This window comes from Phyllostomus hastatus, unplaced genomic scaffold (genome assembly GCF_019186645.2).
Source record: "Phyllostomus hastatus isolate PE091 unplaced genomic scaffold, TTU_PhHast_1.1 phas_scaffold_182, whole genome shotgun sequence".
Classification (NCBI taxonomy): Eukaryota; Metazoa; Chordata; class Mammalia; order Chiroptera; family Phyllostomidae; genus Phyllostomus; species Phyllostomus hastatus.
In genome coordinates, this window is record NW_025334013.1 from 31,101,756 (window position 1) to 31,129,474 (window position 27,719).

The following is a 27,719-nucleotide window of genomic DNA, read 5'->3' on the forward strand; positions in this document are numbered from 1 at the left end:
CTTGGAGTTTTTAGGTAATTAAAGAGATACCAGCCTTTCTGATAATGTGACAGGAGGGGTCTGAGTGACTAACTAGAAAAAAGAAAAGTGATGTGATCACATTTATACTCTAAGATTATGGAACAGTTTTATATTAGTTACAAATCTAAATACTGGTAGCTCTCAGACCTGAGCTCTAAATCAATTTAATCCATAGCTCATTGAACATCTTCACTTGAGTATCTCACTGGCAATGAAGAGCAAACACATCTAAAACAATTAATCACAATCTCCTTCACAATTCTTCTTCATTATTCCCTGTCTCAGTTACCTAAGCCAGAAACTTGGAAATCATTCTCAAGTTCTTTCTCTTTCTCTCCACCTAGGTGCAGACAACAGGTCCTATTTCTACTTTCTGTGTTACTTTAAAATCCATCTACTTTCTTCCATCGCTACTACCACTTTCATAATACTTGTTATCAATCATCACCTTTCTTCCAAATAATTGTAATTGCCTCTTAATTTGCATAAGATTTAGTAGTGGAATAGATGACATGAGAAAGAGAAGATTCAAAGATCATTCTGAGGTTTTGGCCTGAGCAACTGAAAAAAAAAAAAAAAAGGCTTGTTATTTATTAAACTGAGGAAGAAGGGATGACAGTGGATTCAGGCCAGACTGTGTCATGTGGCCATCTCTGGCAGATGAGAGGCTGAGGAAGTGACTATCTGGCTGTATTTATTTTCAATTACTGTGTAATAAAGTATCACAAACTTATCAGCTTAATATAACACACACTTATCTCAGTTTCCGTAGATCAGGAGTCCAGGTATGGCTGAGCTATGTTCTTACCTGGAGAAGGATCTATTTCCAAGTTCATTCAGGTTGTTGGCAGAATTAATTTCCTTATGGTTGTAGGACTTAACACTTTGGGTTTCTTTTTACTGTTTTTTGCTGGCTCTTGTATGAGAGGCTGTCTCTAGCTCCTAGAGGCTGCCTGCAATGTCCTGCCACATAGCCCTCTCCAAGGGCAGTTCAGAACATAGTACCTTATTCAAGGCCATAAGGAGAGTGAGAATGAGAGTGAGTCTGTTAGCAAGACAGAATCTTATATAATGTAATGCAATCATAGAGTGATATGACATTACCTTTACTATATAGTTTATTAATTAGAAGCAAGTCACAAATCCTACCTACACTCAAGAAGAGGGGAATCACACAAAGGCATAAATACTGGGGAGGGAGTAGATCATGAGGGCTCCCTTAGAGTTTGTGTGCCACACTGACTTTCCCAGTCTCTATCATGGAAGATGAAAAGTTAGAATGGAGTTCTGATCCCTAAGTTATCAAGGCTGAATCAGTGGATTCTCTTGCTGGAGACTGTGAATTTAGAGTGGTGATTCAATTACAAAGAAGTTAGAATCCCTTTGCAGAGGTGGGTGACAGCAACATAGCATATTGTCTGGTGGTGGTGTGAGAATGGTGGTGACAGCAATGTCCTGAAATTATCCTTGATTTGTAGTCTGTAGAGGCTCCTTGTTTCCTGCGTTTCATATGCCTGCTTCTCTAATCGCTAGTCAGTTCTGTGAGCCTCTCTATAGAGCTTTTCAATAAATTCCCCCTTAGGCTTAGGATGGTCAGAGTTTGTTTCTATTGTTTGTACTAAGAATGTAGCAGACCCTGTACATGCAGGGAACTATAAACAGCTAATATAATTCTATATAGTTGGGATTAATAGAAGGTAAGGTAGGTAGAGACCAGATTTTGGATGGCCTTGTCAACCATAGTAAATTTAGGGTAACAAGTTATATGAAGATTTTTGTAAAGGCGTTTTGGAGGATGATTTGAAGGGAAAGAGAGTGGACGTAGATGAACCAGTTAGAAAGCTTACCTAGTCAAGAAGGTGAGAAAAGAGAAGACTTGAGCTGAGGTGGTGTCAGTGGGATGGAAAGAGGAGGCAGACTGAAGAAATAGTAAGGTTACAGAAGCAACAGGACTTGCTCATTAGGTGGATGTGGGGGCAAGAAGGTAAGGAAGGAGTCTAGGATGACTTCCAGGTTTCTGGTTGAGGCAACTGGATGGATGGTAGTGAGGAAGTGAAACAGGTGATACAGAAGACTGGGAATAGGCTATACAGTACATTGGTTGTATGTGTAGGCTCTGGTATCTGACAGATACTGGTTTGAATCCTGGCCTTCCATTTATTAGCTATATCATATTTAGCATGTTATGTAACTTGAGCCTCAGTTTCTCAACTGTAAATTGGAAAAAACGTAGCTTACCTGTTGTTCACTTGTGTGAATTGAATGCAGTGTCTATAGGTCCAGTAGGCACTCTATGATATTACCTCTTATTATTTTTCAGGAATGGTTTAGGGAGGAGACCCAGAAAAAATGGGTGTAGCATTCAGAGTAAGAACTAGGGAAAAACACAACGTGGTGGCAGACTAGCTGAAGTCAGGAGGAGGATGCCAGACAGTGCTGATCTACAGCCACGTTGCTGATGAGATGAGTCACGGGAAGGCTGCTCAGGCCACAGCTGGACTGGCTGTGGGCAGGCTGGACTGGGTTATAACACGATGACTTCATTGTCACTGGGGAATTATGGGAATCGTTCCGGAAATCTTTTTGTCCTCCTCTTCCCCCAGAAGGAATCCATCACTTCTTCCTCTTTTACAGGATTTTACACATCCTGGCTTACTTTCTGTAAGCAGCAAGAAACAGTGGAAAGGGATAGAAAAGCCAGAATTTGTGTCTCGTCGAATTTGTTCACTGATTTGCCAGAGTGCACGTCATTTCACCTCGGTCTTCTTATCTGTAACGTGAGAAAGCAGACCCGCCTCCCCAGTGTGCTGTGAAGACTAGGTGAAAGTGCCAAGCGCTCAGTGAAAAGGCACACGTTAGTATTTTATCAACTTGTCGTATATTTTGCCTCCTTCCTGCTCGTGGCCCCTCTCCCCCCAGCTCCCCGAAGACACTGATCAGTTGGAACTCATTTCGGGTACCTACCCGCACTCCCCTGGGCCAAGCGCACATTTTCATGAATGGGCGAATGGAAGCATCAATGAGCGCCCGCCGCCGCGGCCGCGCGCCCGGAGCCCCGCCCCCTTCCGCTCTCCCCGCTACACTTGGGGGCCACGGGCGCGTCTCTCGCGACCGTTCGCTGACGCGTGCGCGGGGCACCGCGCGCGGCTGGCGGCGCGGGCGGGCTCCCCGGGCGCGCGCGCCGGGGGAGGGCAGGGGGGTGGGGCCCGGCGGGAGGCTGGCGGGCGGGCGGGCGGCTGGCAGTGGAGCCGTCGGCGGCGGGTGGCCGGCCGAGCGCGTGCCGGGTGGAAGAAAACGAGGGGCGGCGGCGATGCTTTCTCCTCCGTGAGACGCGCCGAAGAGGCCGCGGCGCTCGAGGCCCCAGGAAGCGCGGAGGAGCTGCGGGCTGGGGTCGGTGGCCGCGGGCGCCCGCCGGGCCATGGTGGCTGCGGGCGGTGGTTGGCGCGGCGGCGCTGCGGCCCGGAGCAGCGCGGGGCCGGGGGAGTCGCGGCGCTGACGCCCGCGGGGCCCAGCAGCAGACATGAAGCGGAGTCGCTGCCGCGACCGACCCCAGCCGCCGCCGCCGCTGCCGCCGGCCGCCCGCGGGGAGGATGGGGCTCAGCGGGCGGCGGAGCTGCCCCAGCCCCTGCCCCAGCGCCGGCGAGCGCCGTCCGGGAGGCAGCGACTGGAGGAGCGGACCGGGCCCGCGGGGCCCGAGGTCAAGGAGCAGGTAGGGCGGGCCGGGGTCCGGGAGGGGAGGGATGGAGGGGCCGCCTGAATGGAAGCGGTGGGGGAGGGGGATCTCGGGCGGGAAGACGGGTTAGGGCATTTGAGGGGTGGGGACTGAGTGGTTCCGCAGGAGGAATGGGCGGGGGGCTCTGCAGAGGCAGCAAAGTGGGAGCGGAGAACTGGCACTGGTGGGTTGGGGTTCAATGGGAAATGGGGGCGTCAGGGGTGAAAAAGCGTCCTGTGTGTGCTCGAAGTCCGGAGTTCTGGACGGGAAGAAGGGACGCCGAATGTGAACTGGGAGTAAATGCACCGCAAAGAATAGGTTTACGAAAACGGGCATTGAGGAGTTACCTGGCGGGGTACATACTGTGAGTCAGGGAAGGTCAGTATTATATGGTAAATGTTATCCTAGTTCCTTGAGATTGTTTTGACAGTTATAAAAACGTATGTTATTCCTAAGCACTGTGTGATTTGGCCATTACTGTAGTCTGATGGGAGTGTGTGTGTGTTCAGAATCTTTTTTGAAGTTCTTCTCAGTAACGATCTATTTCACGAGAAAACACTTTTTAAAAACACCTGCATGTGCGGAATCCCAAGCCCAATGCTGTGAACGGGGAATTCATAGATACAGGCTCTGCCTTTTAAGAGTTTTCCACTGAAAACATGTTGACGGGAGAAGACGGAAAGCAGTGAAAAAATATTCATGGAGTTTCTGAATGGACAGGGTGTGTTATATAATTTATTAACAGGTGTAGGTGTAGTTAGAAGTAGGGGTTAAAGGTTAGTTTTATGGGGAGGAGAAGTTGTCACTAGTAGTGGTAGGAAGTTCAGTGAAAGGAGAATATGTGGTCTTTAATCTCGTGGGAACTGCAGGAAAATGTTCTGTAATGGACTCTACTGACAGCTCTCCTTTTGCACTCCAGACTCTACTCACTTCATCCCTGAATCTTTCAACATTTCTGTTAGATTCCTGACCCTTTCCCAACCGTTAAATAAGTTTTTTTCTTACACATCATTCCTTACAACCGTTTCAGTGATGCACACGCTAGCACTTGGAATTGTTTTCTCCTTTTGTCCTTTCACCTCTTATTCCCCACCCAGCCCTGAAGAGACTGCACCATCCGCTCTCTCTGCCCTTGCTTTCACGCCACTGAGCATTGTCCTGTTGCTGTAATTTTCCCCTCATCCTTGCCTTTTATATTTCCTGCAGTACCTATTCAAAACTTTAAAAAAGTATTTAAAGCCAAGATTCTTTCCTTACTCAATTTACCTGGTCCGGTTGACTTTATCACATGCTTCACTAAAGCGTTCAAGATTACTTGATTTTCTCCTCTTCTTCATATTAGGATTTCTGTGTTCACTCATCCTTTGCTTCAGTCTCATGGAAAGCAGTACATTTATCACCCTCTCTGAGGCTAATCCCTCTACTTATGTTCTTGATTTCATCCCATCTCATTTGCCCTTGTTATGTGTGTTATTTTCTTTTTGTCTTAAACCTTAAATAAAAACAAAACAACACAACTTCCCTGAATTGTGTAACCCACCTACGTTACTTTGTTATCTCTTTGCTTCACCAGCAACCTTCTTGAAAAATGAGTCAGCTTCCTCACCTTGTATACATTTCTCATATTATGGTTTGGCTTCTACACTTAAACTCTCCTAAAACTGATGTTTTCAAGGTCACCAGTAATTTTGTATGTTTGTTTATTTACTTTTTTATTGAAGTGTGACTTCAATACAAATCTAATGTTCATTCAGCCAGTGAATTTTTGTAAAATGAATATACCCATGTGACCACTACTTAAATCAAAATGTAGAACATTTTCAGTACCATAGAACCCTCCTCAAAAGGTAACCACTTTCCCAACCTCCATCACCATGGATTAGTTTTGCCTCCTCTTGAGCTTCATATAAATGAAATCATACAGTTTGTACTCTTTTGTGACTAGATTCTTTTATTCAAATCGTGTTTGTGAGACCCATCTATGTTGTTGCTTATGGAAATAGTTGGTTCTTTTTCATTACTGTATAGTTTTCCATAGTGCGAATGTACCATGATGGATACTAAAATGTCTTTTTAAACTAAAAAACAATGCATGGCTACTTGTGAAGTTTTCATTGTGAAAGAGTTACACAGAGAGATACACAGCAATCCCAGGGACTTTAAAATTATTAAATCTGATAGTCTTCTCCTAGTCCTCATCCTCCCTGACCTCTGTGAACTATTTGTCATTATTGACCGTGTGTTCCTACTTGATATTTTCTTTTGTCACAATGTCCATTCCAATTCTGTGTGACTGCTTCCTGTGTGTCTTTGTTTGATTTCCTGCTTCCTAAATGTTCCTGGTGGATATGTCCTTTGCCCTTAGCTTTTTCCTTAATTGTACTCTATTTTTTAGGGGGCTTCCCTATTTGTGGCAAGTGCTTAGGATGTGGAACAAGGGTCTCTGACACTCTTTACTCATGGCATTGTGTCATAGAACCTTCTTTTTTTATCGTCATTTTTAAAATTAATGTTCAAGTACAGTCGTCTCCATTTTCTGACCCCCACTTTCCCCTGCCCAACCCACCCATACCTCCCACCCTCAATCCTGCCCCCCTTTGGCTTTGCCCATGGGTCCTTTATACATGTTCATTGACAACCCTTTCCCTTAGAACCTTCTGGTAGAGTGATCTGAGTCTCTAGGACTAACCTTTTCCCTTAGCTGTATATTGCCATTTCAGTGCTTACTGTTTCCATCATAGACTTTCAGCATTTGTGATCTTAACATTCGTGATTTTCATAATTTGATAGTGTCCTTGAAAGTTCATAACTTGTAATTATTTGATTTTGAAAAGGTAAACATTTCAGTTTTGTGTGTTAGAGACTGGATGATTCCATTCTTTCAGGGAGTAAGAGCCTAGCTGATCAATAAGCACCCACCTCTCACCAATGACTTTCTTCTCCATTTATCATGACATGAAATAATGCTTGTTATACTTTATACTATGCCGTGCTGATATTTAGGATTAAGGTCTGAATAGGATGCTAGACTTGGATTTCTAGAAGGCCAGTGGCTTACTATATCATTCAAATAGAATTTATTATTTCTCCTTTCAAATGTGCCTCTTTCTTTGTCATCAAACCTGAAACTGTATTTTTGATCCTTGAGTTCTCCTCCTCTAATCCCCTTATTCCGGTTCTGCTGATTCTACCTTTATGACATCTTTCAAATTTTTATTCTCACTGTCATCACCTTAATTCAGCATTTATAAACTTTTGTCTTAGTTCTTGTAATAACTCCACTGCATTTCTCTGCTTTTAGTCTTTTTTTAAATTTTTAAGATATTTTACTTATTTATTTTTAGAGAGAGGGGAAGGGAGGGAAAAAGAGAAGGAGAGAAACATCCATGTGAAAAAGAAACATCATTTGGTTGGCTCTCTTACATGCCCTGACCGGGGAAAAAACCCACAACTCAGGCCTGTGCCCTGGCCGGGAATTGAAGCAGTAACACTGTGCTTTGCAGGAGGATGCCCAGCCAACCTGGTCAGGGCAAACTGGTCAGGGCTCTCCTTTCAAAATATATCCAGAATCCAACCGCTTCTCATCATGTCTGTTGCTACCACCCTGTCTAAGCTAACATGATCTTGACTGAAATTTTTAATGGTTTTTTCACTTCCCTGCTTTCGTTCCTCCTTTCCCTATAATCTGAGCTATAGACTCCTATTTTTAGTTATCTGGGTAGCATTTCCATTTGGATAGCTAAGAGACCTTTCAAATTTAACTTGTCTAAAACTGAAATCCTGATTTTTTTTATCCCAGTCTGCTTCTTCCTCAGTCTTTCCCATGTCACTAAATAGCACTACCATGAATTACTCAGACCAAAACTTGGAAATTGTCTTTGATTCTCTTCTTGGCCTCATATTCTACATTCATCCCATCAGGTCTGGTTGGTGCTACATTCAGATTACATGAGACTGTTCCCCACTAATCCCATCACTACACTCATCTTGCCTCTATTATGTCTCTTTTCTTTCTTTAAAAGATTTTATTTATTTATTTTTAGAGAGAGGGAAGGGACGGAGAAAGAGAGAGAGAGACATCAATCAGTTGTCTCTCACACACCTGCAACTGGGGACCTGGCCCACAACCCAGGCTTGTGCCCTGATGGGAATTGAACCCATGACCTTCTGGTTCACAGGCAGGCACTCAATCCACTCAGCCATACTAGCCAGGGCTCTTTCTAAAAAAAAATTATATTTTATCGATTATGCTATTACGGTTGTCCTGATTTTCTCATTTTTTAAAAATATTTTATTTTTTTTTATTTTTTAGAGAGAGGGGAGGGGAAGAAGAAAGAGGGAGAGAAATCTCAAGGCGTAGTTGCCCCTCATTGCCCCCAACTGAGGACATAGCCTGCAACCCAGGCATGTGCCCCAGCTGGGAATCAAACCAGCAACCCTTTGGTTTGCAGGTCTGCACTTAATACACTGAGCTATACCAGCCAGGGCTGATTTTCTCCTTTTGCCCTTGTCCACCAAGCACCCCTACTCCCTCAGGCAATTCTTCCACCATTGTTCATGTTCACTGAACAATGTCCATTGTTCATGTCCATTGAACACAGGCCAGTCATTTGCAAGGACTGGCTGTGACCACTGACCACCAACCTCCACCTTCCATGGAGGATCAACTGTGCAGGGGCAGGGTGATGGTGCTACAAAGTGGTCTGTAGCTATCCACTGAGCGTGCTGGCCCTGGAGTTTCCCAGGCGGTGTAGGCTAAGGTCAGCCCCGACATGAGTTTTTCCCAGGGCACCCTGCCTGAGCTGTGAAGCAATCTGAGATGGCTGCTACTTGTGCTGGGCTTAAAGATTCCCAGGTGACGCCAAGCTGTGACTCTAATTTGGCTACACTAGGGCTCACTGAAGCCAGCAGTTGCTTGTTTGATATGATACAGGAGCCAAGAGCAGCCATTCTTTTGGAAAGTCAGCTTGGGTGGGCCTGTAATGACACGGGAACTCAAGAGTGGGAAAATTTTAGTTTAAGGTAATAGTTAATAAGCCTGGTAGTTAATGCATGTGAAAAGTTATTGTTTCAGGAACTTCAGGTACAGCCCACCCTGACTCCAGGAGACCAATAAGCAATTCCATCTCTGGGCCTCAGGAGGTCTCAAACAATCAAGATGGTATCTGAGACATTGTGCTCCAGGGTGAGATGACCACCAGCCTAGCACACAGCTAAAGACTTCCATCCAGGGCTAGAATGCTGCGGTTTTTAATCTAATTAACTTTTCCCAGGATTCTAAACCCTTTACCTACACTTTGTTCTTCTTATAAAAGGGGCCATTTTAAAATGGAGTTTAAGACCCTCTGTTAGGGTACAAACTCACCGTCTTCTCAGATCACCAGCACTTTGAATAAAGCGCCCATAAAGATTCAATTCCTGTCTCTGCTTATTGAGTTTGGTCGGTGACAGACAGTCTGAACGCCGGCTTTTCTGGTTTCATATTTTGGTGACTCTGCAGTAAGTTGGGTGGTTTAGAACCTCTGTGGATCTCCAAGGCAGGTTAAACAGTGTTAGCCAGGTTGATGGAGGCTCAGATATAGCACTTTTCAAAGGTGATTTTAGTTTTGGGAAAAGCCGGAAGTCACAGGGTGCTGAATCTGGACTGTTAGCGGGGCTGAATCACCTGGGTGATTTGATGTTTTGCCAAAAAACTCAGCATGAGCCCTGGCTGGTGTAGTTCAGTGGATTGAGCATGGGCCTGGTAACCAAAGGGTCCTGGTTTGATTCCCAGTCAGGGCCCATGCCTGGATTTCAGGCCAGGTCCCCAGTAGGGGCTGTGCAAGAGGCAACCACACATTGATGTTTCTCTCCCTCTCTTTCTCTCTCCCTTCCCCTCTGTCTAAAAATAAATAAATGAAATCTTTAAAAAAAAGCAACTCAGCATGAGACATGATTCATGAGTAGGCACATTGTCTCCCAAGAAGCTGCCAATCACCAATTGCCCATAGCTGTGGCCTGAATCATCTGAATAGTTTTTGTGGAGGAATGTTCAAGCTTAACACAAAAGTTGACACAGATTCATTGCTCTACTTCCTCAGTCATTTTGAATGCGATGGCCACACAGTACACATGCTCCCTCAGTGATGTCTGCTGCCCCCACTGACCAGTACAGTGAAGTCATCGTTGTTCACACATGCGCTTTCAGTCTGCTCTCCTTGGCTGCCAGTTTACATCGATGTTGCACAAACTGTTTTTGTTATATCAACAACGGCTGGGCTTTTTCTGGACAGACTATATATGTGTGTCTCTCTCTCTCTCTCTCTCTCTCTCTCTCTCTCTCTCTCTCTCTCTATATATATATATATATATATATATATATATATATATACCTATACCTCTCTCTCTATATATATAGAGAGAGACACACACATATATATGGCTGGTTTCCTCATTTTACTCAGGTCTATTTAGATATCACCTCCTCAAAGAGACCTTCCTTAATCAGGCTTTTAAAAGTAACACCCTTAATCATTCTCTTTCCCTTTTTTTATTCACCTGTTTGTATCACATATTTGCTGTTTATTGTCATTCCTCCACATTAAAATACATGTTTCATGAGGAGAGAGGAATTTAAGTTTGTTTTTTTCATTGCTATATTTCTCTCTTCAGTTTCTAGAATTGTATATAGAAAGTTCTAAATATATACTTCTGTGTGAATGTATAGTGGTTGAGTTATTCTATGACTTCAAATTCCAACTCTGTGACCTGAGGCAAGTTACTTAAGTTTTCTAAGCCTCAAGTATCCCATGTATATGTAATGGATATAATATTGTTACCTATATCATAGGGTTATTGTGAGGATTTAATAAATTAACCCACGTAAAATACTTATTACAAACCCAGATACTAAGGAGTGCTCAATAATGGTTAATTATCATTATATTTTAAAGGTACATGCACAGAATGTGCAAAAATATAGTTCATCCTTTTCAGTGTTCTTATCTGCTTTTAGAAAGAAATATAATAAAAAAAGACATGCCTTGACCTTTGGTTTTTTGGTATTACTGAACTATTCTTTTACTTTGTTAAGCTTGAAAAGGAGGCTTTATTTAATTCATGCATTTTTCCCTCTAGGGAAATTTTTATGGTTTTCTTGATTAAGTAACTTGCTTAGAACATAGTATAAAGTCTCCCTAGGTTTTAGAATGTAATTAAGAACAAACTCAGACCCTGGCTGGTGTTGCTCAGTATATTGAATGCCAGCCTGTGAACTCAAAGGTCATAGGTTCCGTTCCCTGTTCGGGCACATGCCTGGTTTGTGGGCTGGGCCCCGGGTTGGGGGCATATGAGAGGCAACCAATCCTTGTGTCTTGTACGTTGCTGTTTCTCTCCCTCTGTTTCTCCCTCCCTTTCTCTCTCTCTCTAAAAGGAAATAAATAAAATCCTTAAAAAAAGAGAACAAACTCAGTCCAAAGAGATCACATTTTGAAATTCTGTGATACTTTAGTTGTACCAACTTTAATGTATCAGTACTTCCTACCACTAAAGCTGAGTAGCAGATGCACAAATCCATTAACCCTTAATTTGTTGGAGATTAACAAGCTACATAGTTTCTGTGCCAGTATTTCAGCAAAGCAGAGGTAACAAAATAATGTTAGGTCTTCTAATTTTCATGACTACTTGAGACCTTCAGGAATGTTTTTAAAGGCAGAGTTTAGATGCAGTATTTAAAAAGTTCCTTAAGTTATTTCAGAGGTGTGATACCAAAATGATTTTGTTCAGGTGACTCAGGAACATCTGAGTCCTGCCTTTGACCAGTAAGAGAAAGGGACATTTTATTACTAGCTCTAATGCTAGTAAGTCTTCTATAGTAAAGAACACTAGTTGTTGTAATATACATTCAAAATAGCCCAGACTAGTGGAGGCCGTAGTATATTCTAAACACACTTCCAAGGTCACCTGAGGCAAGTGGGGGATCTTGCAAGAGGTTTTGCTGGGCCAGATTTGAAAATGGCTTAATCACTTCCCCCATATTCCATTGCCAGAATTCAATCCTGGGGCCATACCAAACTGCTAGAGGGCTGGGAAATACCATCTAGATGTGCCCAGGAGGAAGGCAAATCATGTGTGATTGATAATATCTAGCTAGTCCCCACCACAGGGCTCAAACCCCAACATAGTCCTAATCTAGTACTATGTAGAAATCCTCTTATTTTGGGTATAGACAGCCTCTTACCATGGTCTCTTTTAATTCCTTGTTGGCCCACAGAGTTTTGGCTAATAACAATTTTGAATGCAAGTAAAGAAAGGCCTTTTCCCAAGAACAGCTAGATCTGGAAAATTCCTCTGCCTGCAGAGCTGGTCTCTGACAATCCCCACAATCCTTCAGGTCTTGGTGGGCAGTGAAAGCTCTCGTTAGGCCTTTTTCACTTTGTCAGTCCAGCCTTGTGAAAGAGGAAAAAGCCAGAAGGAAGCCAAAGAGATGCCAAAGAGAAAGGTGACTGGGTCTCAGCTCTTTTTAATGTAATAGGTTCCTGGAAGGAGGTGTGGCCCTAGGGAGCCCACCTCCACATGTGCTTTGACTTTTAAAATACCATACAATATAATACAATTAACATAAAATTTACAGTCGGTGACATTTAGTGCTTCAAATGCTATGCAACAGTCACCACTATCTAGTTTCTGGGGTTCACATCACCCCAGAAAGAAACCTTATACCCAATTTGTAGTTATTTCCCATTTCTTCTTTTCCCCCAGTTCCTGGCAACCACTGATTTGTTTTCTGTTGCTATGGACTCTGGACATTTTCATATAAATGGAATCATAATATGTGTGGCTTTTATGTCTGGCATCTCTCACTTAACATACTGTTTCAGCATACGCTTACCCGCATTGAAGCATATCTCAGTACTTCATTTCTTTTTCGGTTGAGTAATACACTGTTGCATGCATGTATCATATTGTTTACCACTCATCAGTTGATGGGCATTTGGGTTTCTACCTTTTGGTGATTGGGATAGTGCTGCCATAAACATCCGTGTGCAAGTTTTTGTGTGAACACCTGTTTTTCAGTTTTTTGGTGTGTGTGTGTGTGGTCCAGAAGTTATCCAGCCATATAATATGAAAAATAGAGACATTTATTTAAGAAGATACAAGATTCAAGAAATGCTGTACATAGGGCAGTGACGCCTCAGTCCTGTTCAAACTAAGGTATGTTGGGACCCCACAGTTCTCCCAGTTGCCATCAGCTGCCCCCTTTCCTGTTTTTTTTTTTAAGATTTTATTTATTTATTTATTTTTTAGAGAGGGGCAGGGAGGGAGAAAGAGAGGGAGAAAAACATCAATGTGTGGTTGCTTCTCATGTGTCCCCTACTGGGGACCCGCTGCAACCCAGGCATGTGCTGTGACTGGGAATTGAACCAGTGACCCTTTCTTTTGCAGGCCAGCACTCAATGCATTGAACCACACCAGCCAGGGCTTTTTTTTTCTAATTTCTTCTTGAGCTCTCCTACCTTATTAGTGAGTTTATCTAGTTCTGATTCATGTTTTGTGGCATAAACATTTTAAGTAATTTCTTTAAACTAAGGAGCTCATAGTTTAAAAGGAGAAACAATAAAAGTACAAAATGACAAGTGCAACAACAGAATAGTACATTGTTTATAAAAGTATCAAAGGCAGTGAGACCTTCTCTCTGCTGAAGTCTATAAAAGATTCTTGAAGGAGGTGACATCTGAGCTGGATTTCCAAAGATAAATGGAGCTTTTGCCAGACAGATTATGGGGAGAGATATGACAAAATTATAAATAAATGGCATATTATTTGAAAAACACATTAGACATGATGATAAAAATCAGTAAACTCATATCCTTACAACATAAAATAAATCAGTTCTTAGAGTATATGGTAAGTCTCACTCCAAAAATCCCGTCAACATCTCCTTGATATTTCTATTGCTTGATCCTACTCTTTTATAATATTACCATGATTAGAGCTCCATTCTAATTTAATCAGGATATCCCTCTTATGTGATTTTTAAAAATAGTATGTTACAGAAGGATAGCCTAATCTATTTATCTGCATTTTTGCTTACTATGTTCTTTCTCTTTTCCTCCTTAAGTTTTTTCTTGTATTATTTCCTTTCTGCTTAGAGAACTTCCTTTCGCAATTCTTTTAGGTCTTCTGCTGATAAAGTCTCTTAGTTATCCTTATTCCTAAGGGTTATTTTTGTTGGATATTGTTTTTGGTTAACAGTTCTTTTGTTTCAACACTTATATAATACTATGCCACTTTATTCTAGACTTTATGGTTTCTGATTAGCAGTCTGCTGTCTTTTAAGGTAATTTTTTTCTCTAGGTGGAGTGTTATTTTTCTCTGGCTGCTTTCATATTTTTTTTATTTAAAAAAACATTTTATTTATTCATTTTTAAGAGAGGGGAAGGGAGGCAGAAAGAGAGAGAGAGAAACATCAATGTGTGGTTGCCTCTCATGTGTCCCCCACTGGGGACCTGGCCTGCAACTCAGGCATGTGCCCTGACTGGGAATTGAACCAGTGACCCCTTGCTTTTTAGGCTGTCACTCAATCCACTGAGCCACACCAGCCAGGGCTTTTTCTTTTGTTTATAATTTTTTAGAATTTTAATTATGTTTTCTGTCATTTCTTTGGGTTTATTCTGTTATTCTATTTGGGGTTCACTCAGTTTCTCAGATATGTAGATTTATGTCTTCTTCACATGTTTGGGGAGCTTTTAGCTATTATTCTAGAACTTTTTTAGTTTTGTTCTTTGTGTACTTTCCTCTTAGACTTCAATGAAAGAGACATTAGATCTTGAATTACAGTTCCATACGTCCCTGAATCTCTGTGTATTGTTTTCAGTCTTTTTTATCTTTGTTGTTCATATTGTGTTATTTCTGTTTTTCTGTCTCCTAGTTTACTTTTTCTTTACTCTGTCCTCTTTATTCTTTTGGTTAGAGCTTAAAAATTTTTTTTTGGTTAATACATATTTTTTGTTCTATTTTTTAATATGTCTCATTTCTTTGCAGAGACTTATTATTTTTTAAAATTGTTTACTTATTTTTAGAGAGGGGAAGGGAGGGAGAAAGAGAGGGAGAGAAACAACAAGGTGTGGTTGCCTCTTTAGCACCCCTACTGGGGACCTGGCCCGCAATCCAGGCATGTGTCCTGACTGGGAATCAAACCCACAACTCTTTGGTTCTCAGGCTGGCACTCAGTCCACTGAGCCACACCAGCTAGGGCATGAGACTTATTTTTTAATTTGATTCAAGCATGTGTGTCTTTGCTCATTGAAATATTTTTATTATATATGTTTTATACCTTTTTTGTCTCTTATTTCCTTTGTTACTGCCATGTTTTGTGTTTAGTTGATTTTTTTCTTTTTTTTTTTTTTTGGTGTGGTGAACTATTTTGATCCTGTCTCATTTCTTCTTGTGTATGCCTTTTATATATTTTTTCTTTTTTTTAGATATATATTTTTCTAGCCATGGGGATTACATGTAACATACTAAATTTATAACAATTTAGTTTGAATTTGTACCAGCTTCAGTTGCATACAAAAACTCTGCTCCTATACAGCTCTCTTCCTCCACCCTCTTTATGGTGTGATCAGAAATTATATCTTCATACATTGTGTGCCCAATAGCATAGATTTATAATTGTTTGTGCATTTGTCTTTTAAATCATATAGGAAATAAAAAGTGGAGTTACAAGCCAAAAATACTGGCTTTTATTTTTGCCCATGTAGTTGCATTTATTGGAGATCTTTTTATGTTCATATGGCTTCAAGTTTTTTCTTGGTGTCTTCATTTCAATCTGAAGAAGTCCTTTTTGGGCACTTGTAGTGGTAATGGACTCCCTCAGCTTTTGTCTGGCACTGTCTTAATTTTCCCTTTATTTTTGGAAAGACAATTTTGCTGGATATAGAATTCTAAGTTGACAGTTCTTTTTTTAATTGAAAATTGAGATTTTCAATCATATTCATTTGTACATATTGTGATCACCAAACCTTAAGTACTGCAGACTCACAAGTGCTATTTTTAAGGCTCAGTAAAATAGAAAATTAAACACTTTTAAGTTATATTGACCATAATAATTTTGCTTAAAGCAGCTATTCAAACAAATGTTACTCAAAAGATGTTCACTAATGATTTCAATCATACTTTGTTAATTGTTTCTTGAAGGTATTTTTCCTCTAAATTGTATGTATGTTCTCTAATTTAATATGGCCATCTCTATGAAGTTGAAAGTGCTAAAAGTAAATCCTTATTTTATAACATTTGTCAAGAATATATGACTTTCTAAGTGAGATACTGTAAGAAATGAGACAGTATAATCAAACTTCATAACATTAAGCCTCTTCACATTGTGTGAGATAATACATAACAAATTATAATTTAGCATCCCTGGTCTTCAGAAGATTTATAAAAAGAGTCAGGAAGATTTTATCTGGAAGATCTCATAGTGAAGCTAAGTTTTAGAAGGTTTGCCTTAATGATAGCCCACCAAGCAAATGGCTACACATCTAATATTAAGAAGAAGCTTATTCAGGTAAGAGAAGAATTTAAAAACCTAAGTTGACAATTTTTTATTTTTTAATTTTTTAAATTTTTATTTATTTATTTTTAGAGAGGGAAGGGGGGGAGAGAGAGAGAGAAACATCTATGTGTGGTTGCTGGGGGTCATGTCCTGCAACCCAGGCATGTACCCTGACTGGGAATCAAACCTGCGACACTTTAGTTCGCAGCCCATGCTCAATCCACTGAGCTACGCCAGCCAGGGACAGTTTTTTCTATCAGCACTTCACATGTGTCATCCTTCTTCTGGATTCCATCTGTATCTGGTTTGGATGCAAAACTGGCTGTTAATCTGTATAAGGATCCCCTGTACGTGATGCGTTGCATCCTTTGTTGCTATGAGTATTTTCTCTTTTGTTATTGGCTTTGAAAATGTGATGGTAATATGTCCCAGTGTGGATCTGGTTGAGTTTAACCTACTTGAAATTTGTTGAGCTTCTTGAACATGTAGACTTATGTCTCTCATCAAATTTGGGAAGTTTTGGGCCATAATTTCTTTAGATGTTCTCTTTCTTTCTTTCTTTCTTTCTTTCTTTTCTGGGGTTCCCTTATTTTATATATCATTTCTTCTGAAGATGCTCCACCACCCTTTAGACTCTCTTCACTTTTCTTCATTCTTTTTCTTCTCTTCAGACTGTATAATGCAATTGTTCTGTCGTCAAAATTGCTAATTCTGTTTTAGCTCAAATCAATTCTTTAAACACTCTTCTGAAGTTTTTATTTTATTCTTTCTTTATCCAGAACTTCTTTTGGTTCCTTTTTTTATAATTTCTGTATTTTTGTTGATATTTTTATTTTGTGCATGCATTTTCCCCTGATTTTCTTTCATTCTTTGTACAGGTTTTTCTTTACATGTGTGAGCATATTTAAAATGGTGGATTTAGTCCTGACTGGTGTGGCTCAGTTAATTGGAGCATCATCCTATACACCAAAAGTTTGTCAGTTCGATTCCCAGTCAGGGCACATGCCTGGGTTGCAGGTTCGGCCCCTGGTTGGAGTGCATACAGAAGGCAGCCAATTGATGTTTCTCTCACACATTGGTGTTTCTCTCCCTCTCTTTCTCCCTTCCTTTCCTTCTCTCTAAAATAAAAAAATAGAAAATAATTTTAAAAATGACATTGGATTTAAAGTCTACTACTAAGTTGAATGCTGTGCTTTCTCAGGAATGGTTTTTTGTTAATTGATTTTGATTCTTAAATGGACCATATTTTCGTATTTCTTTGTATAATTTGTGACTTTTTTTTTGTTGAAAAGTGAACATTTGAATAATGGTAACTGTGGAAATAAGCTTCTCCCTTCCAGGTTTTGTTGTTTTTTTGATTGTTGAAGATGGTAGGTGACCATTTGTTTAATGAATTCACCAACCTTTTTCAGAAACTGTGTTCTTTGATATGAACACAATTCCTTTGCTTGTGTTTTGAGAGAGATTTCTGTGACCCCAAAAAGCTAAACAAACAAACTAACAAACCTTCCAGTCTTTATGGATTGAGTTTGTGCGGGGTTCTCCTTTAACACTTAAAGGCTAGGGAGCCTGTGTTGAACCTAGGGATCAGCCTCAGATGAAAACTTAAGTCTTTTCAGGTCTTTTCTGAGCATGTGTTTTGCCCCAGCCTTTCAAAATAACCCTGTATACACAGGGATTTGATTGCCCTCTTTTCTCCTTTTCCTCCCAGGCCTCAGGCGGTCTGTTTTATGTCTCATTTGTAATCTTTTGCCCAGGTAGCTGTGGATCACCTTACAGTGTTTTTGAGCAATGCCTGCTGCTTTTCCACATTGAGCAAAATCTGGTGAAATAGAGAAGAGTGCCATGTGTCAGTCCTTCATGTAGTCCCCAGACAAGTTAGAACAAACATGAACAAAGATTTGCAAAGATCTCTTCTGCTTCTTCTGAAACCAAGTACCAGGGTCCCATGCTGGGACATTGGCTGATGTCTTCAAGATTGCCTCCACATCAAGGAGTGTGTAGGGCCCAAACCATGTGGCTTGGTTGAGCATCATCCTGTAAAATGGAAGCTCACCACTTTGATTCCTGGTCAGGGCACATTCTTGGATTGCAGGTTTGGTCCTTGGTAGGGGTGCATGTGATTGTGTCATTTATGACACAGTCTTCACAATTGATCAACATATCTGTGTGGTGGCATGATAGTGAAAGTTTTTGACCTTGTCTGGCAGTGTTCAAATGTTAGCGTGGTTCAGAATCACCTGGTAGACTTGTTAAAATGCAGATAGCTGGTCTCCTTTTAACTGAAAAAGCAGTTTCAGCTGTCTGCCACAAGAATAGCCAGACTCGAGAGACAGGTTCTGGTGCAAAAGGAGAGGGCTTTATCTAGGTGCCATGAGACCTGGGTGAATGGTGGACTTCCGTCTCAAAGGCAATTCTCCTTCCTTCTCAAGCTCCCAGTTCTTACAGGGATAGGGAGGGGGCACTTTTTTCCTATGCAATAATCTTGATAGCTTTGGATGCACTGGGGCCCCGTCCATTGATCTTTCTAGCTTTTGGAGTGCTCAGTGTAAAGAACCTCCCTCTGCCACCATCTTGGCCAATGACAGAGACTCCCCCGTGCTCCTGGGGACTGTGTATGTAACATCCTCCCCCAGAATTTCTGATTTAGTAGATCTAGGCTGGGGCCTGAGAATTTGTGTTTCTAATAAGTTCACAAGTGAGGCTGTTGCTGCTAGCCTGGGGACCACATTTTGTGCTTTAGGCCAACTTTCACCTTTTCCAGTATTTCTATTGGCACAGTCTATTTCTTTTTAAGGTAGCCCATTCACTGTTAGACAGTTCTTCTAAATCACCCTTTTGTTATTTCATCCAGTAGTTCTAATTCTGGCCTTTGAAGTAAGAAGATTACTCTCTTAGGAGGTAGCCCTCATGTATTTGAAAAGAGCTATTCCTGTCCCCTTCCCTCGCCATCCCCTTCTTCTCTTCCTCTTGTCTTCCTGGTTAAACATTTATAACTCCCCTAATAGTTATTGGAAACGAACTGTAATTTTTAGTTATGATAATTTTTACTATTGTCATAGCAGGGTTATGTTCGTAGACTTGTTTTGCTTTCTGTACCCAGGCTTGAAAGCATATCACCCAAGTCAGAAACCTGCAAGTCATTTTAGGCTCCTCCTCCTCCTCAAGGTTAACTTCCTATTTTGGTTAGAAATTATTTGATCAGAGAAGTGGCAGAAACCAATTTGATCTCGTTTAAGTAAAAAAGAACTTATTATAAGGGTACTGTGGTATCCCATTGATCCTGAAAACATGTAGTTTGGCTGGACCTTGTAAGCGATTAGAAATGGGAGCTGGAAAACTGCAAGAAGTAAGTTAGTGTGGAAGTCAGTAAGGACATTCTACTTCCCGTGCCCTTTTTCTTTCTCTCTTGGGTTATTTGTGGTTTTGTCTTATTTGCTTCATTCTCCTATCCTGTTCCTTAATGACTTCTTGGATAAACTCAATAATGTTCTGCTATTTTTAAAAGTTTAGTCTAGTTGAGCAAAAGACACAGGGCACAGAACAGTTCATACTGAGTGATTCATATAAAGGTTTTCACTTTATATAATCTATCCTGTTAGATGCCTGGATAGTGGTTATTCTGGAGGGATCTGGGGTAGTGACTGGAAGGGAGCACAGGGACTTTCTGGGTTGCTTGCTTATGTCTTTAAAAAAAATCTTGGTCTGATTACATGCATATGCTTAAGTTGTAAAAATTTGTTGAGATATCCTTAGGTATGTGTACTTTTATGAAAGACCAAGGTTCTTAAAGTAAAACCTACAAAGACATCCTAATTTAAAAGTTAAATTTCATGTGCAATTTTATTTATATTTTCTTTCCTGTGCAAGGTTTTGACAGGGGAGACTTGGTCTAAGAAGAGGAATGACCCACTTTCATTTTCCCCCTCTTTTTTCTGACTTATTTTCTTTGGTATGTTATGATAGGGAATAGGGAGATTGGAAAGGACATGATTTTCTCTTAACTGGTGATGATCTAGTTCTCTGTTGGTTGTTGTTCCTTTTATTTTTAAAGATTTTATTTATTTATGTTTAAAGAGAGGGGAAGGGAGGGAGAAAGAGAGAGAGAAAAACTTCAGTGTAAGAGAGAAACATTGATTGGCTGCCTGTCGTGTGCGTCCTGACTGGTGGCCAAACCCAAAGCTCAGGCATGTGCCCTGATGGGGAATAGAAGTGGTGACCTTTCACTTTGCAGGACCACCCCAACCAACTGAGCCACACTGGTCAGGGCTTGGGTGTTGTTCCTTTTCTGGCTAAGACTAATTGTTCATGCATTCAGTGTGACGGTCATCCAGTCAAGTGCCGGCTCTTTTATGGGATGGGACCTTTGTCTCTCTGTGTTGCCTTCATGTAGGATATTACTTCAGTTTGGTATCTTCCAAACCTTCTTGTTTTCTTCTACCCAAATCTTCTTGCTGAGTGTGTTATTTCTGAGTGGCCAGGCCTTTTTGTGGGTTACTAGCATTAGTGCCCAAACCCTGCTTCCATCCATGGTTTCTTCTTGATGCGTAGGTACTGTTTCATTATTGACACATCAAATAGTGGGAATTTAGGCTGCTCCTTTGCTGCCTTCTCTTTTTATATTAACTACTGCTTCCAATTCTCCTTTCTCACGGCTCACATCAATTGCTTTAATTATACAGTGCCTTGATATCCCCCTTTATCCTTTTATACATTTACTACCAATTAAATATACTTTTTCCTTCTGTTGATATTTTTCATCAACTTCACTTCTCTCTTTATGCTTGGTCATTTGTAAATTATATTCCAGGTAGCCACCACCAACCAACATTAGCGCCTTCCCATGTTTGTGAACCCACCAATCACAGTATATGATCTTAGAGGCCTTCAAAAAAATCTTTTCTCAAGGAAGTGGACATTTTTCCATTTTTGTCCCTGTGGCTTCTAGTATTGGCCATGGTACCAGTTACTTGAGTCTTGTTCAAGTGGCTGGTAACACAGATTCAGGTATTTCTCTTTATGCTTCTCATTTTATCTTAGTACTTAAAAAAAGATTTTATTTATTTTTAGAAAAAGGGGAAGAGAAACATCAATGTGTGGTTGTCTCTTGCATGTCCCCAACTGTGGACGGGGGCTGCAACCCAGGCATGTGCCCTGACTGGGAATCTAACTGGCTACCTTTTACTTTTTGGGACAGTGCTCAACCAAGTGAGCTACACTGTTTGGAGCTTGTCTTAGTACTTTCTAGATCAGTTTGATGTGTAGAGATGTTTAATATAAAGTTCTTAGACACTTTCAGAAAAAGACATTAAAGACTAATGTTTTATTTTTTTTTCTGTTTGAAGGATGTGATACCTGGACTTAGTCCCCTGCTCTTCAGGAAGCTCAGTAATCCTGACATATTTTCATCCACTGGAAAAGCCAAACTTCAGCGACAACTTAGTCAGGATGACTGTAAGTTATGGAGAGGAAGCCTGGCCAGTTCTTTGTCAGGTAAGTACCTAATTTTTTTTTTAAATGTATTGGGTTGTGAATATTTAAAGGTATACCAACTGAATTGGCATTTAAAAAGTTAATTGATTTTAGAGAGACAGAGGAAGGGAGAGGGAGAGAGAAAGATTGATTTGTTGTACCACTTATTTATGCTTTCTTTGATGGATTCTTGTATGTGCCCTGACCAGGGATGAAACCTGCAATGTTTTTGGTGTATGGGACCATATTCCAACTAGAGCCACCCAGCCAGGGCTCTACTAAAGTTTTTACCTCCTAATTTAGCAGGTATATAGCAGTATATATGTGAAACTTATAAGGGAACCTGATTTCACTCTCATTCTCTAAACATGTAAATTCTTGAAGAATTTTTATTTATTTATTGGTTTGCAACTCTGTATTTCCATATAACACAGTGATAAAAAATAACACAGTAAAAAGGAGGCACTGAGCCTCCCTTTAGTCACTCTTTGGAGCCTGCAGAATTTATTCCTCTGGGGTTTTGTTTTCTTGATTAAAATTTGAGATGTGATCCAAAATTTCAGTGGTGCAAAAGCCCATTGACTGCAGTTTCTTTCAACCATTACTTACCTTGGTGTCACAGAGGGCTGACTGTCACACATCTGAGGTCCTGATGGTGGCAGGTTTCTTACTCAGGTGAAGGCATCTGAAAACTTCATATGCAGACTCTCCACCTGCCACTAATTTTCTCTCCTTAGGAGGGCCAAGGATGCCCTGCTTTCAAGTCATCCTGGCACTGCCTCTGTGCAGAGTTTACAACTGACTGGTTTGCACTTGTCTAGAGCCTGACCAGGGCTCTGACAACCTAGCAGATAATGTAGGAGAAAGGGAAAAGCCCTTAATTTTACTTCCTTCTTTTTCCTCCTTCCAAACCACTTATATATATGTCATTAAACTTAAACATACATTTAAAAATTTATATAAATATACCCAAACTTTTTTATTTTAAAAATAATAGATGGGGTGATATGCTACCTACTTTCTGATTTTTCACTCAACAGGAAATATTGAACATTTTTCTCCTGACTACATGTTGAGCACTTCATTATTTTTACTGGATTCAGTATTTCATTATGTGGAGATATTATCATTTCTTTAACCTGTAATGAACATTTGCCTTATTTCTAGTAATACTATGGTGAGAATCACTAAGGTAAACATTCTGGTCTACTTTTTTTTTCTTTATACTACATTTTTACAAGTGGAATGCTGGGTCCAAATATATTCAAGTTAAAATTTTAATAAGTTTTGCTGAATTGTCCTCTAAATAAGTTGCACCACATTTTGTTTGTAGTAAAAAAGTATGTAGTCGGGAAACCAAACCAAAACCTCCGTTTGCTCATACCTTTATTATAGTGGGTATTTTCATGACGAATAGGATTTTGTCAGGAAGAGGAAGGTTTCCGAGTGAATAGGATAAAACCACTTGAAAGTGCAGGGCATAATATTGAAGTTCAGTGAGTGAATGGGTATGGAACACTGGAAGGAGATGAGGCCAGTTAGATAATCTGGGTTTATGGAGGATCCTTTTAGTATTTTAAAAGTTTGGCTTAATTCTTTAGAAGTTTTTAAGGAAGGGAAAGACATGACCCCATTTGTTTTGGTTAGGTAACTACCAGTAATGTAAAGAATGATGTGAAAGAAGGGGTTGGACTGGGACTTGTATCTCAGTTAGAAAGTTGTTGCAATTCTAGATACTCAGGCTTTATTAAGTGACTATCTTGTAGTCTTTCAATGGGTTTAAGGTAGAGTCCTGGCCAAATACATGGAGTCTTGTGAGAGCAGTATGGATTCAGTGTTTGTCTTCTGGAGACCGAAGGGCCGAACTTGTCTAGAAGAATCTGTCAGCTCCACTCATGTTGCATTGAGTTGGTGAGAAACTAAGTAGGATGGAAGATACTGGAAAACTAGCCTGCTAGGTTGGATCTCAGGGTATGGGGTAGAGAGTAGCATGGTGGTAGATATTATAGAGAATTTTTAAATAGTTCATGATTGGAATTTTTAAAGGGTTACAGATTCTGAAATGGATATGGAGGAACTTTGTTTTAGATCGATATACTTTTATCCACTTGATATCATTGTATTTTTTCATTAACTAATTCATGCATAATTACAAGTATATTTTCCAAACCTTGTGTTTGAAGGTAAGCAGCTGCTTCCCTTGTCCAGCAGCGTACATAGCAGTGTGGGACAGATGACTTGGCAGTCTTCAGGAGAAGCATCAAACCTGGTTCGAATGAGGAACCAGTCCCTTGGACAGTCTGCGCCTTCTCTTACTGCTGGCTTGGTAAGTGTTAATAAAGATCGTCCCTTGCCTTATGAATAAATCCTTGATTGTCATTTGTCATTGCCACATCAATTATTTTCCTGTTTAGGATTTGGGTAGTTTACTTTCTCAAAGTGAAGAATAGAAAAAGAATGGAATTTAGATATATGTCGATTGTTCTCTTATATTGTCACCGATACCAGTTATGTACTGAGAATTATAAAAAAGATTCAGTATGATTGTGACTTTGATGAATAAATTTCCTGGGAAAGAGTTTTCTTACAGAAATGATTCTAAATCTTGTCAAGTCATGTTGCTTCTGTGTACAACTCTGTGGTATACCCATTTAGTACACGAGATAGGGAACACTTTTGTGTGCATTGGGAATTTCAGTATATACTGAATGAAAGAATGAGCCTTTTCTTTGTTTCAGCTTTCTGTGATAGACAGGACCTAACAAAGGTTAAACCGTGTACTCTTGGCAGGTGATTTTCTGCCTGTGATTGCATCTTGGACCCTTTTACCCTCAGTGGCCCTGCCACTTTACTTACCACACTCATTGACTTTCTGCTAATCTCACACTTTTCCTTCTATAGAACAAAGACACTAGTGTTTGTAGGGTACAATAACAGAAACTTGTTCCCATTAAATTATAATGTTATATACTCTGTAGGAGTATGAGTCTTTTGGGTTGGCATACATGGAGTAGAAAGCTTTGTTCACTTGTTCATTCTGGGAAGTTGGAATAGGGGAAGAAGTCTTCTTACAATAGGTAAAAAGTTAATTTTTGGACCAAAAGATTTCCTTATATGACCTGAAGTTTGTGATTCTTAGGCCACAGAGAGAATCGGGATCAGAAACATCCCTCCTTCCCCAACTTTTTATTTTGAACATTTTAAACCTACAGAAGACTGGAAAGAATGGCACAGTGAATACCCATAAAAGCTTACTTACATTGAGCAATTTAGTTGTAATTTTATATTTTGCTTCTTTTTATCTTTGTGTATGTATATAATTTTTTTCCTGAAACAGTTCAAAGCAAGTCATAGACATTATGATGCCTCACCCTACTTAAGTATTTCTCCTTAGATCAAGGACAGTCTCCTAAATAACTATGCTATATGATCAGATTCAAGAAATTTAATTTCAATTAATAATAGTATTTAACATAGGTACTATATTCAGATTTTTCTACTTGTTCTTAACGTATCTATTAAAGCCCATCTTTCCTCTCCCACCTTTTAACCTCTGGAACTTAAAAAATATAGCACCATGTACCTTCATAGAGATTTTGATCCAGTAGTTACGACATGGTCCCAGGCATCTGTATTTTCTTTAGAGTATTATATAGCTTCTAACATGCACCCTTTTGAAAATTATTGCCACTAAGGTAAAGCTGAATGTTTTAATTTAAGAGTTTCATGCTCTACCAGCTGAGGGTGCTGGTAAAGGGGACAGAATGTTTCATTTTAAGGTGGTATGTTGCAGAGGGAATTCCTTAGTCTAGACCAGGGGTCCCCAACTTCTGGGCCATGGACTAGTACCGGTCCAGGCCTGTTAGGAACTGGGCTGCAGAGCAGGAGGTGAGCTTGAATGTAATGTGGTTAAATCATCCTGTAACCACCCTTACCCTGTCCTGGTCCGTGGAAAAATTGTCTTCCAAGAAACTGGTCTTTGGTGACAAAAAGGTTGGGGACTGCTGATCTAGACCAACTGACGTAGAGTATTTGTGAATTATTTGAAAAACAAAAAAACCTTATTGAGATATAATTCACATATCATACATAGAATTCATCCATTTAAATTGTACAATTCAATGATTTTTAATATATTCACATATATGTGCAGCCATCCCTGTAGTCAATTTTAAATATTTTCAGCACTTCAGAAAAAATCCATGTACCCTTTAGCTGCCAATTCCTTATCTTCTCACCCCTTCCAACCCTATGTAACTGCTAATCTACTTTCTGTTTCTGTAGATTTGCCTATCCTGTACATTTTATAGAAATTAAATTACATTATATATGTGTCTTTTTTGTGTGGCTTCTTTCATTTAGCATACTTCTAGCTGTGACATTTCTCAAAAATCTGTCTTGCAGTGTAATCTTGTTTGTGAATAGAGTTATGGCTATACAAGATCTGCCCAGAAGGCATTCAGTAATATAATATGAAAAATAGAGACATTTATTGAAGAAGATACAAGACACAAGAAACATTGTACATAGGATAATGACACCTCAGTCCCTTTCAAAGTAAGCACGTTGGGACCTCACACAGTTCTCTCATTCGCCATCAGCTGCCCTGTTGTATTCTCCTGAATCTCATGGATGGTTTGAAATCTCTTCCCTTTCAGAGGTGATTTTAGTTTTGGGAAAAGCCAGAAATTGCAGTGTACCAAATCTGGGCTGTAGGCGGACTGAGTCACCTTGGTAATTTGATGTTTCACCAAGAACTCTGCACGAGATGTGAGGAATGAGTGGGCACATTGTCATGATGAAGCTGCCAATCACTGGGTACCCATAGCTATGTCCTTCTGAATCATCCAAATAGTTTCTGTGGAGGAATGTTCAAGGTTAATGCAAAATTTGATGCAGATTTGTTGCTCTACTCCCTCTGTTACTTTGAATTCGATGGCCACACAATACACATGTTCACTCACTGGCGTCTACTGCCCCCACTGACTAGTACAGTGAAGTTGTCATTGTTTCTGCTTGCACATTGCAGTCTACTCTCCTTGGCTGCCAGGTTACATCAGTATCGCGTAAACTGTTCTCATAATATTAACAATGGCTGGACTTTTTCCAGATGGACCTCTTATATAGTACATATACCCAGATTACAAATAATTTTTGGGTCAACAAGATTAACATATATCAAAACAACTAATTTTATTTTTTTAATTTTTAAAAAGATTTATTTATTTTTTAGAGGGAGGGGAAGTAGGGGAGGAAGAGGGGAAGAGAAATATTAGTGTGGTACACTGAAACATCAGTGTCATACACCCTCTACTGGGGACCTGGCCTGCAACCCAGGCATGCGCCCTGACTGGCAATTGAACCCACGACCATTTGGTTCGCAGGCCATAAACTCAGTTCACTGAGCCACACCAGCCAGGGCAAAACAACTAATTTTTAAATAAAAAATAACCTTTAATGAAATGTTTATTATGACTTAAAAACTAACTAAAAGGGGGACAGTAATTGTACTTGGTATAATTATTGGGGAGATAACTTGCAGGAAGCTAGACTTGACTAGAGTTTGGAGAATGGATAGTTAAAAGCTTTAATGTAGCAAATACTTTCATTTTGAGGGTATCCAGATGATGTATTTATGAAGAGATTTTTGAAAAATCAACTTATTGGATAAAGGCATAGAAGAAATGCTTATTAAGTATGCTGATGCCATATTTCCCAAGCTGAATGGTAAATTCAGTGAGAGCCTCACAGACAGAAATGATGGTTCAAGGAGAACAAGCAAAATGAGATTTAACAGAGGGAAATGAAAATTCTGAAAAATTACAGTCAAGTTCCAAGACATTTTCATCACTCTAAAAGAAAAACCTTGATCCATTAAAAAGTCACTGCCATTTCACCTGACAACTACCAATTTGTGTTCTCTATTTATGGATTACCTATTCTGGATATTTTATGTAAATGGAATTATATGATATATGTGAC

General features: G+C 40.1%; 1 protein-coding gene across 8 annotated transcripts in view; it reads left to right on the forward strand.

Annotated features, from left to right (window-relative positions):
* The first annotated feature begins 3,229 nt into the window (after positions 1–3,229).
* Positions 3,230–27,719, forward strand: part of MAST2 (microtubule associated serine/threonine kinase 2) — a 161,764-nt gene continuing 137,274 nt past the window's right edge. For all 8 annotated transcript variants that reach the window (XM_045859962.1, XM_045859951.1, XM_045859960.1 and 5 more), the window contains exons 1-3: positions 3,230–3,730; positions 21,611–21,758; positions 23,921–24,063. In XM_045859962.1, coding sequence (XP_045715918.1) covers positions 3,542–3,730; positions 21,611–21,758; positions 23,921–24,063 — 480 coding nt within the window. In that variant the 5' untranslated portion in view covers positions 3,230–3,541. The remainder of the gene's footprint in view (positions 3,731–21,610; positions 21,759–23,920; positions 24,064–27,719) is intronic.